The 13052-nt window shown below is 38.5% G+C and overlaps 1 protein-coding gene across 1 annotated transcript in view; it reads left to right on the top strand.

Moving 5' to 3' along the window:
* Nucleotides 1-13052, top strand: part of LOC109464181 (multidrug resistance-associated protein 4-like) — a 40631-nt gene that overhangs the window by 13820 nt on the left and 13759 nt on the right. Inside the window, exons 10-24 of the mRNA XM_019761116.1 lie at nucleotides 2759-2866; nucleotides 3526-3642; nucleotides 4040-4120; nucleotides 4409-4603; nucleotides 5148-5242; nucleotides 5809-5895; nucleotides 6621-6717; nucleotides 6892-7068; nucleotides 7667-7795; nucleotides 8993-9030; nucleotides 9365-9609; nucleotides 10584-10663; nucleotides 11145-11295; nucleotides 11582-11812; nucleotides 12078-12178. Of these exons, the coding sequence (XP_019616675.1) occupies nucleotides 2759-2866; nucleotides 3526-3642; nucleotides 4040-4120; nucleotides 4409-4603; nucleotides 5148-5242; nucleotides 5809-5895; nucleotides 6621-6717; nucleotides 6892-7068; nucleotides 7667-7795; nucleotides 8993-9030; nucleotides 9365-9609; nucleotides 10584-10663; nucleotides 11145-11295; nucleotides 11582-11812; nucleotides 12078-12178 (1932 nt within the window). The remainder of the gene's footprint in view (nucleotides 1-2758; nucleotides 2867-3525; nucleotides 3643-4039; nucleotides 4121-4408; nucleotides 4604-5147; nucleotides 5243-5808; nucleotides 5896-6620; nucleotides 6718-6891; nucleotides 7069-7666; nucleotides 7796-8992; nucleotides 9031-9364; nucleotides 9610-10583; nucleotides 10664-11144; nucleotides 11296-11581; nucleotides 11813-12077; nucleotides 12179-13052) is intronic.

Raw genomic sequence — 13052 nt, 5'->3', positions numbered from 1 at the left:
GGGTACGTGAAAGCATTTAATCAAATTGAATGGTAAAACTGTTAGTCTAAGGGAGTGCCTGATACATGTATGCATCGGGATGTGTGTGTGTGTGTGTGTGTGTGTGTGTGTGTGCGTGTGGTGTGTGGCATGTATTTCGAAATGCAAGATGGCGAACTGAGGGCATTTTAGAACAACCGTGCTTAAGGCATACAACATTCAGTTGCATTCTACCATCTTTAAAGTTCATCCCTGTTCGTAGTTACATGTTTAGAGTTAAAGACTCTAAATTATCACAAATAGTGGTCATTACCAAGGGCATTATATATAATGTCCTTGTTGTCATGCTCTCACCTAGAGCTTTTGAATAGTCACCCTGGTCTCCCTCTTCCACTTAGATTGGTCTACTGAGGAAGACTAACTTGTTAAACGCTCTAGGTGAGAACAAGGCCATTGTATATTATGTTTTTATGAGAACCATTCTTTGTTTCAAAAGTTTGAACTCTAAACATTCAGTCGATTTGTTGTTGTCTGCAATCCCTGGAAGGGGGGCAGTTAGTTTTGTCACACAGCCTGTTAAAAATGACACCAGGATAGTACGGCAACCTGCGATAAATGTGACTGTTGACCGTTGTAAAAAAAAATGGGTCCAAGGAAGAAAGGATAGCTGCAAAGAGGAATATGGGTATACTTCAAAGGTTTTGTACTATTTTTATGTTTTTGAAAATAGTTTAATCAGATTAACAGAACATGTTAGGATGTAGGAACTTTCTTACTTCACATCCAGGAAGACTAAACTTGCTTACTATTCGGTGTCTATCATAGGGCACCTTTCTCAGAGCTTCTGACTGGAGTGAATGTATCAAAGAAGCGGTCTTGATAAGGCTGTAAACCTCAGTGATGAACCGGGACAAGGGGGTAAAGCAATGTTTGGCATTGTGTTCTCGCCACAAAAGCGCCACCTACATGTAGCGGTGAGAAACAGAACTGCAGTCAGAAGCTCTGGCTGAGGAATGTGTCTAAAACACACCAAAACGTGAGAAATGTGGGCCATCCTAGTTGTAAAAAAATTCTTACATCCAATTTTTTTCATGTTTTTTTAGCACATTAGAAAACTTTCGGAAAGACGCGCGTTTGGACGTGATGAGTCAGATTCTACAGTCGATGAGAATGATCAAGCTACAAGCGTGGGAGCAACCTTTTAGTGACGTCATCAACAAGCTGAGGAGGTAAGATCTTTTAATCCTGGTTTGTTTGTTTATTTATTTGTTTTTTGTGTTTCCTAAGTGTCGATAAGAATATGACAATCTAACCCATTAAGCAAGAAGTACATATCTATATATAAGGATTTATTCGATAGATATCATGGCTGGTTTGTTTAATAAGCCGTATGCATCGATTTAGGGTTAATAGCCCGAGCGGAATGGCAAAGCTAAGTGATCAATTATTTTAATTACTGAGCACTAATGACAATTATCCCCGAGTTGTCGCACTCTATGACTTAACTTCTTCTAAACCAACATAAAATGGAACTTTTGACCGGCCAACATATTATTTAGGCTTTATGAAAATATTACGTAACCTAACAGACAAAACTTTAAGTGATAACGGAATAATACATACCTTTTCGATTGCTATAATAATGTATCGACAAATGATTTTTAGAAAATGTAACTGTAGCTATAGCTACTCGTTTTGTCTGTATAGTTCATTGTTCTGTCAACAATTTCAGCTTCCAATATTTGGGTGGAGAGACTTTACATATGAAAAGTATGTAAATTTGACTGAATAAAAAGATAACGAGATATCAAAACCTGAAGTTCCACTGCAATACTATAACAAGCCGCGATGTGGCCCCAAATATGATAACTTTGAGGTCTTATCAAGACCCACCCACCCACCAAGTTCCACGACAATCCATTCATAGCATGTTGAGTTATGGTGCTAAATATTGCAATATATACGTCATTACACTCATACATACGCGCAAAAGCTGCCAAAATCATTACCTTCGAATTCTGTCGAAGTTATTAAAGCATTATATTGTTTTTAATTAAAACAGGGTGGAACTAAGGATAATGGTGAAAGGTGACATAGCGAAGGGAGTCATCAAGCTGTTCAATTGGTTGGGCATGGATCCTACCATTTTCATCATCATAATCACGTATGTCCTCATGGGAAACGTGTTGACAGCAGAGAAGGTTTGTTTATTTGTTTATTTGTTTGCTTATCTGTCTGCTCAACAGGAAACTTTAGTGATAAAATGCAAGTAGCACTTACTAACCTTCATGGAGCCAAATGCATAAGTAATAAATATGTCTTTACTATCATAGAGAGGGTTAAAATCATCTATTAAGTTTTCACAAACAGACAAGACGAATAGTTAAAAAAACACCTAGGTCAATACCTTATTATGGGTTAAGGAACTTACGGGACGCAAGTCCCTAATGAAAATATCTCTCAAATGTTGCGTATACCTTGTATTCTTTGCAAATTCAGGGTGGCAAAACAAAAAAAAATATGTCTGAAATGACTTTACTGACATTTTCTTAGTGCAATTTTGTGAAAATTAGTAAAAATATATTTATGCCACTTGAAACGTCAGGAAGTAATCTCTATTATTCTTCTAGTTTAAATTTTCCATTAGTTTTTTTAATGCAGAAGATGAGAAAAAACTTCAACACTGTCAAGTACAAGTACATTCTTGCCGTTCACCATCAGTCATGGATTGAATTACAATATTAATTTAAATTTATTCATCATTTCGTTTTTATTCTAGGCGTTTGTGACGAAGATGTTCTTGGAGCTACTGGAGAAACCTATGCATGGCTTTCCGGTGGCACTAGAGAGCCTAGCAGAAGTCAAGATTGCAGTCACTCGACTCCAGGTACAACTTAACGAAGACAATATATAATATATACCTACTAGAAAGGTGGAAATTTGCTCGGAGAAAATTAATCATATTTTAGTTAATATCTTTCCTCATTCCAAAATGGACTGTTTCATATCAACCTTTTTCATTTCATTACATATCATTCGAATGCTTGTCTATTGTCCTTTACAATGATGTCTGCTTTGCTATTGGTTGGGCACTATGATGTGTAATATAAAGTGCTGCAATTTTCATTAAACGTAGGTTTTTGTTAATAATCAGCAATAGATAATAATTAGCAATAGATAATAATTAGACATCGATATCTTCCCCAATCTTCGTAGGTAGGTAGGGGTTTAACTAAAACGGTCAATTTTAATTATGTCCTATTTTGTGTCTGGGACATTCTATGTTCGTGATTTTTGCGTGTCATATACGTCTTTTGGTAGAGATGGTGACGTCAAGCAGGGATGGTGACGTCAAATTTTGATCTACAACGAAAAAAATGACAATAAAATTCTATATAAATAAAATCACACAGGATAACTAAAAGCCAGTTAAATATATCGTCGCCAGGACTACCTATTTTTTAGGGTGCGATGTACCTACATGTTTTTGTTTTGCTAATTACAGATTACTTGCTTGAGCTTAAAACCTAATTCAATTTTTTGTAGACCTTTCTTGCATTAAACGAGTACCAGCCGCCAAATCCTGTCATGGATGCATCTAGCAAAGACGTGTGCAAAATGAGTCTTTCTTCTACTGAGGTGGTGGGCCCGAAGGGAGTCACTGTGGACCTCAACACTGCAACATGGAAGACGGTTAGTCTGTACAATTAAATGTACGGAATAAGGAGGTCAAATCCTTTATATTCAGACAGTACTTTTATCAGGTCAAATATTACATGAATATAACATAGTTTTCCTGCGTAAAAAAATCTTAATTTCCTCTAAATATGATTAATATACATTGGAAGGCTTGTTATTTTACCTTTTGAGTAGGTACCAAATTTGTCATAATGCTACTAGTATGTTGAACAGTTGCAAACTATATCAACACAAATGATGCAAGTAGCTCTCCACACAATTGCTTTGAACTTTTGGTAGAGAAAATTGTTTACTTGTATCTATATCCGTGTTGACAAAGATTGAGAATAAACAATTTTAATGAAAAATACACTATTTTTAGAAAACAACACTGACGAATATCAAGTTCGACGTCAAAGAAGGTGAACTGATTGTTGTCATAGGACCAACGGGCGCTGGAAAGGTGATTTTAGTGTTCATTGCTTCCGTTTCTGTAACTGTTTGCGTTTTTCAGTTTTAAGTAATTATAGTCCTCAGTATTTATGACATACCTTTATAGAGTTAATGCAAAAGCGCAGAATTGTGTGATGTTCTTTTTTGGCACAGGGAGGAGTTTGGAACAGTTCATTGTGTATTAGTGAGATGTAGTGAAATTTGCTGTATTTGCTCGCGTGCAAATTTCAGCTTTTGTAGTTTGTGTGTGTTTGTACCTATGTGTGAGTTATACAATGTGGCATTCGGTATGTTTCAGTCCGCTTTATTGTGCACGATAATGCGGGAGCTTCTGCGGGTGGAGGGTAGGGTGGACGTGCGAGGAACGCTCGCTTTCACCGCCCAGGAACCGTGGGCCTACCCCGACACCATCAGGAACAACATCGTGGACTTCGGGAAGCCATTCGACCAAGACAAGTATGACAGAGCGATCAGCATCAGCGAACTGGAAAAGGTATGTAATAATGTATCTAGAACCGTGGTTTGTACAAAACTATATGTCCAGACACAGGTTTATCGGATAGTCCAGACATGTAGCTCACACACGCTAAAAAGAATTCCAATCATGTAAATTTATTTTGTACCTTTAAACCAATTGTTCTTAGTTCGTTTTCGTTCGTTTTTGAACATGAAAACGTATTTATATGCTGTAAGGCATTGTACAGTATGGTTTTATTAAAGGTTAGTATCATTGGTTTCTTTGTCTAGTAGATATGTGGACTTACAGCATTATCTTATTTTGCAAATACTTACTTTGATAATAAAAACAAAACATATCAATGCAAGGAAGAAATTCAATGCTGTACTAGAAAAATTAATAAATAGGTAGGTATATGGGTAGGTAGGCATCCTTTCATCTTTAAGATAGTGGCAGGACTCTAAGTCTGGTGTTGTGGCCGTGTGCAGCGTCTAGTGTGGCTAATCAGCATCTTCGCATGATAGTCCCGGCCACTGTTAAGAAAAAAAAAACGTTATTTGCTTTTCTCCGGTTGTTCCAGGATATACAGGGCATGCCGTACGGGGATAAGACGTTTGTCGGGGATAGGGGAGTCACCCTGAGCGGGGGTCAGAAGGCGCGCCTCGGCCTGGCAAGGTAAAATATCCCATCCAAGGTCCCAAAGTTCCTGTTTTTGTGTTTAATGTTTTATTTGTATATTCGTATATGCATACTACACTTTCTCTATGTGTTTTTCTATATGTTTTATTGATTAATAATTGTAAGGTCTACGCAATTAAGAAGCACCTATGTGCTTCTGCTTTGTTGATTGATATGAATAAAATGAAATGAAAAGTAAAATGAGAGAGTTTCGAGTGCCATTCATCCATAATGATCATTATAGACAGTGTCGTTCGTCCGTCAGCATGACGAGAAACGATTATACACCGTATATTGTTATAGACAGTACCTTTTCATTTGCTGACAAAGAAGATTGGGTCCTACCATATACATAAATATTTCCAGTTACTTGACATTTCCCTTGTATCTCCTTCATAAAATACTTAAGTTATCAGATTTTTTTTGTATTTATATTTTATTTAAACACGGTGAACGTTGCAGTGGTAAATTTTGCACGATCAAAGTTGATCATTATGAACCTCTGTTTAGTCAAATTGACATACATAACAATCTATAAATATTGATAAATATTTGTTTTTCAGAGCTGTGTATGCTGACGCTGACATTTATTTGCTAGACGATCCTCTTAGCGCGGTAGACGCGGCGGTTGGGAAAAAACTCTTCGACAAGTAAATTGAAAAAATTATTTTGTTCTTTATTGTTTGTTCCTCTTTTAAATCATTCTTTCTTCACGAGAAGCTTAAATTGGGCTGGGAAGAGTTAATGGTCAGACAAAATATGAGTAGTTTGGTTCTTTTATTCACAACCAACCCAAAACAGATGCAAGCGAGCGAATAAAAAACGTTTCGCAAAAAAAGTTGTCATCTTTATGAAATCTACGCGGTCATGAAGGTTGAACAAATGACACATGGTATGGCGAATAATCTACTCTTCAATTTTTTCTTTACATTTTCGTCTTTTTCGTTTGATTTTGACATTCTACGACATTGGTATTATTTTCAAATATCTATTTTTGCAACTTACGGTGTAGATTTGCTCACTTGACAACTGTTTAGTACGATTTACAGTATGGTTGAAAACTTTTTTTTTTGGAAACGGCCGAAAATTCATGCGTGCGCGGATGTCATCCATGTAGTCAAATCAACATGGCACATTTCTGACGAAGATAACAGGCGGTCATCGAAATGTCGGCTCATGGTCCAGCTTGTGGTCCTTTTCTAATCAGTAAATGGTTACGAATAAAGGAAGTTTACTATTCAATCATTTACCGACCTGATGATATTATTTACGGATGACAGACAAAATATGATTCACATGTTTATCATATTAATTGCAATTTTCCTTCTGGTATTAGTTTGCAACTAACTGTAATTACGATCTATCATCGCACCAGGTGCATACTGGGAGCTCTGGGAAGTAAAGTCCGGATTTTGGTGACACATCAGCTCCAGTTTCTAAACAAAGCTGACAAGATTCTGGTTCTTGATAAGGTAAACACAATTTTCTTAAAATCAAGATCGTGTAGGTTGATTAAGGTTCGATATTTAGGTTCATTGAACATTATGTCAAAGTAGAGGCTCGGCTCTATTGCTACTAACGAAACATTGACAGACAAAAAGCCTTTTGTTACCTTTTATGGTACTCTCATCGTCGTTTTTTTTCAGGGCAACCAGGTTGCTTTTGGATCTCACGTAGAAGTCGTGGCGTCTGGAGCTGACTTCGCGGAACTCTTAGCAGGAGAAGGCGACCATTCAGGGACCACAGAGGATAAGAAAGGATTGACAGAGAGCTTTTACGGCAGCAGGACCAGTGTAGCAGAAGACACGCTTTCGGAAGAAGAGGTAAGACAATTCAAGTTACAAGTTACTTGAAGGCTAACATCACTCTGCATATATTATGTTGATATATAGGTCATTTGCATAATTAATGAGGACATGCTTAAATGAAATGTCTCAAAAGATAGGAATTTCACACGCAAAATATTGTAATCTAAGTTTAGAAAACCATAAGTTAAACTTGTAATGTTAATAACGATCCTATTTCCATAATCAATGATATAAATCCCCCAAAAAATTTAGATAAATTCGTCACATCCATGGAGGAATAAGATCTCCGACCTCTTTTAATTATTTATTAATTTTTGGTCCTGGCAGCTATCGGAAGGCTTTGTGAACTTTAATTTTGTTTGACCCAGCAGCGCAGTTGGTACGTTAGGCTAGCCTCTACCAGGCTAAGAGAAGAAGCTGGAAACATTGTCATTGAAACTTGGCCAAATAGAGAGATAACAGGCCAGGGGAGTCGGTCCACTACAGAATGCAGCAAACTTTTCTCTCAATTTGAGGAATTTTTACTTTAAATTTGGCAATGATTTCAGCAACTTGAATTCAATGAGTTTCAGCTATTTGAATTATTTTTTTTTTCATTTTGAATCGTTCACAGTATACCGACTTTGTGGAGGAAGAGAGAGTCGAAGGAAGCGTGAGTTGGCGGGTGTACGTCAAATATCTGACATCAGGACCTCCACGCTGGTACCTGTTTATGATGGTGTTTGTTATCATTGCTTTTGAGGTAAGATGTTCCACTTCATACACACTGTTTAATGTTGTGGAAGAGAAACTAAGTTAAAAAGGGAAATTCTGTGTAGTTTGTATAGTACATGCAAATTTTCCCACCCACTATAACTGGCCTGACTGTTTATTTGCTTACGTATTCAGCTGTTTGAGACATACAGCCAGGGCAGCTCAAATAGCCTGTTGTAATCGTAAAGGGTTTAAACTGGCAAGACAAAACATCACAATAACATAAAATATGTTTATGTAATTAAAAATTTCTACAAAATAACTAAATCTATGATAATCTATGATGATACATATATATATTATACATGTACATGAACAAGTCAGGGACAGATGGTTCAGATGTAAGGGTCGCCCAGGCGCGTTTTCATCTAATGAACAGTCGTTGTAATTTGAAACGGTCGTTGTTATATGGCTGACTGTTCGATGCCATATCCCAGCGTAATATAACTCTTTTGAGGGGCAAAATCATTCAAAACATTTAAGATTACATTTCGATTGCAAATGTACAACGGCATCGCGACAAATATGTTACTAATAATAGAAAAGTACGTAGTCGGATTTAACACCGGCTCAAAAAGTATTATCCTAAATACCTAATCATCACCAGGAGACATCACAGTGTGGACAGTGACGTTCTAACATATTTGAAGTGTGTAGTTTAGTGACATCACAGCGACCGTTACAAATGACATCGGCCGTTCAGACGGAAATAAGCGTCACCTAGAGAGTCCGACAGCTTCCGGACTACATCAAGCTTCTAGCAGCTGTTCTACTGGTCATGCCCCTAAGTCAGGATAATAGAGAATAAATGCGTATCTTTTAACCCTGGCAATGTATACATGTATGCTGACATGGATCAGTTATTCTCCGGTATGCACTGTGATAGAGAATCTTGAGTACTTATTGAACTAATTTCTATAGCGATTAAGGAGCTTATATTGGTACTTATACCGGCAGTAGTTCTCTCACAGAATTAGATGGCCACAAGCTCTAGTGGTTGAGGCCCAATTATCCCCTGACAGAAAGATATTGTGTGACACAGACTGTCCGCACACATATATTTCTTATCGTGAGAAATATATCATATATTCTGCCAGGAATATGCAGAGAGGATACAAAATCTTACGCTTATAATGTTAGGTCAAAAATCAAAAGTATAAAGTGCAATTTTCCAATGTTGTTTCAGGTGTCTTATCTGTTCGAACATTGGTGGGTAGCTCATTGGTAAGTAAATTCAACTATTTTTGTTTCAATCGTCTGTTACATGTCTGCCTGAGTTTGATTTAGTAAGACATAATGGTTATCAAATAATATGTATAATTTCGGCCTAATGTCTTAACAGGTCATCCAAAGTAAAATGCCTGCACATTCTACCTCTCGTGGTACCAGGTACATAATACACTAGTAGATTCTAACTAGACCATATACCCGTATAAAAACGGAAAGAAAAGAAGAAAAAAACACGACATCATACCTTCGGCAAATGATGTTAACCCTTCCGGTGGACGATTTTCAAACTAATAAACTAAACAATAAACATTGTCTATTCCTTCCACAGGGTGGACAGTATCGCTCACTTGAACAAAACCCTCCCGAGCGGACAACCCCGGCCAGTCCCCGGGGCCATCTCGCTCTATCACTTGAAGGTGTACGCCGGCCTTGAGAGTCTAACGGTCCTTCTATCCATCATGTCTACGGTACTGATCATTTACGCCACCTACCGAGCATCAGTCAATCTTCACAACATGATGTTCAACGCCGTTATGCGGGCACCCATCGGCTTTTTCGACAAGAACCCCGGTGGTAAGTTTGACTTATTTTTTTTTTTTAATTCCAACATGTAATAACCAGACGTGGTGACGACACACTCAAGTTTTTTCAACTTATATTAATGCCGCCACCAACACAGGGGACAAATACATGACAGGACAATACTCATTTACACCTGAGCTAAGTGAGGAAAGCCGTTTAAAGTGCCTTTCCCAAGGGCACAAGATCGGTGGCATGTCAGGACTCGAACTCGGGACTCAAAGTTCCGAGTCGCGCACTCTGCCGCTACGCCACACGACCCCACATAAACCTTATACCTTATACTTATACCTAAAGTTTGTTTTAAATGTAGAGTTCGGACTTTGTTACGAAAGGAGAACTCGTCAACCTTAGTCAGATGAATGATCCACTGCGCTGAATTTCCGTAAGCGTGATGCAGGGCTCGAAATTAAAGGTGGTCCAATGGCCACTGACCACTTAAATTTACGCTGGGACAATTAAAAGACACTACTTGGGACATTTTGTAACAATAGAGAAATAATCAACATCAGAATGTCAGCCCTTCTTTTGCTTATCAGGCACACGTCCCGGCTTTTGGATCCGGAAATCCGCCCAGAATTTTTTATCTACACTGCAATTATAGTGCGTATGAGAATGAAAATCAGCAAAATAAAGTTGACTTCAATACCCCCCTCCCCCCTCCAGACTTCAATACCCCCCTCCCCCCTCCAAAAAGAACAGGTTGGGACAGTCCATCCTTACTTAGGACAATTAAGAAATTATCTTTTAATAAGGAAGGAACGTTAATTTCGAGGCCTGGTGATTACGTTGGATTGTTCATTATCCAGGCTATCGCCATACATTGTAATTATCGTCGTTACCTAGTACCTTTCTAATCTGTCAACAATATCGTTGTCTCATGTTAGCGCTTGTCTTTGTGTTCCCTTCCAAGTAAATCCCAGCTTCTATAGGTCTCTCCTAACTGTTTTTTGCATGCCACGTAACAGGGAGGGTTCTAAACAGGTTTGCGGATGACTTGCATAAGGTGGAAGAGAACATTCCAGAGGAACTACTATTCAGCACCGAGGTTCGTATCGTCTATGTGCCGTGTTTCGGGTCCTACAGTGGAAGTACAGTAGCTTATCTCTTCCTTAGCAATTCATAAACATTTAAGATAAAACGTTAAGAAACTAGAATGAATGTCATTCTTCATTCCTAGTGAAACAGAGTTATTGTATTTAGAAAATTAAATTTGTAAATTTAAAAAAAAACAAGATATGAAGAAGAAATATGGTTGGTCTATTGTATATCAGCTGCTATTATTGTGTACCGTTATACACAAAGCTTAATATTCAAATCTATTATAACTACAGTCATTTTTTCTTTGTCGTTTTGGCTTTCTTTTCCGATCAGAAAATAGACGAAAGTAGGTTCAGATAGCAGGTCATCATACACGTACATCGGCGCTGAACAACAAAGCTTCTCTCCTAGTTATCGAGTACTCATCGAGAACGACTTGCAGCTATTTCTGACAAAAAAAATGGCGACACCCTTTATATTATTCATAGGGTTTGCTCGCTGCCATTGGAGCTGTAGTGATGATTTGCATCGGCAATCCCTTGGCAATCCCGCCAACATGCCTGCTAGTTCTCGGCTTCGCTTCCATGTACACCTACTACATGCCGACTGTGCGACATCTGGCGAGACTGAAAGCAACAAGTAAGCCTGTCAACATTCTAATCCACTAATATATATAACCGCGTATATTGGTTAGGGTAACTGATACTACTTTGTAATTGTTTCTACCATAATTGTCATTATCATAACGATTATGAGCAGCGTCAAATCATATCAGCATTAGACCAATTCAAATAAAATTCAAGACCAATCATTCGAGTCAAACAGCGTCACTACATACACCTACACCGCTCAACCAGCTATTCCTATATTCGCAACCGGCCAGCTTTTTAAAAAGCATTTCCTGTTACTTTGACCGCCTCTACAGACGCCAGCCCCATCTATACGCACGTGTCGGCAGTCATGGAGGGACTGTGGACGATCAGAGCTCTGTCAGCTCAAGAGAACTTCAAGAGGCGGTTCAGAGATATTGTCGATCAGCACAGTGAGGCTGAATTCCTCGACATCGCGACCAAGGCCTGGTATAAGGTCAGAGTCAAGGTCCTGGACGCCACCTTCAACACCTTTATCACATTCATGTGTATATTCTCATCAGAGAGTAAGTATTTTATTATGGTTAACAAAACATGTCCTCTTCAATTTGCTAGAAGAAAGAAACAAACTTCGTAGCTAAAATACGTTTTGTAGCCAGACTAAGTTTATCGTTATCCTTTTCTAACAATATACAATGTGATTTCTAAACCCCCAACACCTCACTGTACAATTTACTGTTTATTGTTTCTCTTTATTGTGCTTATTTCAATCTCTGTGAATCCGTGATACTTTTATTAATATCTGTTTGTTGTTGCTTCCCAACCGAACAGGTCTTGGTGCTGGAAGCGTGGGTCTCTCTCTGGCGTATGCGCTTCTCATGTCCGAGCACGCTGAATATATTGTGGAGGCCATTAAAGAATTGGAAAGCGCCGTAAGTATATTTTACGTTGATATTCTCTGAGTGTTTTATATTCTCTCGGCACCATGAATTGGCTGAAGTTTTTGCCGAACTGCCTTCAATTGGAAGACTCAATGACCACAGTATGTGATATGGGAGAAGCCCGAAAAAAAGATACAAAAAGGTGGTCATGACTCTAAGTATCATTTTTGAATTATCAGACCAGACTAGACATGTTTAAAAATGTTTATTCCACCAGCTATCAGACGATAGAAAGTGTTGTTATCAAATATGACAAAAGCTTCTTTAATAGACATGCTCAAAATGTAATATTTGGCTGAAAAGTGACAAACACGTTCACAACCATTTGTTTAACACAAGCTTACGTTTCGATGACCGCCTGCGCCGTCTTCATCAGGGCTGTTGACTGGTTCACTGTGCACTGGAGTTAGGTGTTACTGGTTCATTGGACTGGAGCTAGGTGTTACTGGTTCACTGTGCACTGGAGTTAGGTGTTACTGGTTCACTGTACACTGAAGTTAGGTGTTACTGGTTCACTGTGCACTGGAGTTAGGTGTTACTGGTTCATTGGACTGGAGCTAGGTGTTACTGGTTCACTGTGCATTGGAGTTAGGTGTTACTGGTTCAGTGGACTGGAGCTAGGTGTTACTGGTTCACTGTGCACTGGAGCTAGGTGTTACTGGTTCACTGTGCACTGGAGCTAGGTGTTACTGGTTCACTGTGCACTGGAGCTAGGTGTTACTGGTTCACTGTGCACTGAAGTTAAGTTTACTGGTTCACTGTACACTGGAGCTAGGCTTTACTCGTTCACTGTACACTGGAGTTAGGTGTTACTGGTTCACTGTGCACTGGAGCTAGGTGTTACTGGTTCACTGTGCACTGAAGT

This window comes from Branchiostoma belcheri, unplaced genomic scaffold (assembly GCF_001625305.1).
Source record: "Branchiostoma belcheri isolate BF01 breed outbred unplaced genomic scaffold, Haploidv18h27 scaffold133, whole genome shotgun sequence".
Taxonomy (NCBI): Eukaryota; Metazoa; Chordata; class Leptocardii; order Amphioxiformes; family Branchiostomatidae; genus Branchiostoma; species Branchiostoma belcheri.
The sequence above is the reverse complement of the archived record's forward strand: the minus strand, read 5'-3'. Positions and strand labels throughout refer to the sequence as shown.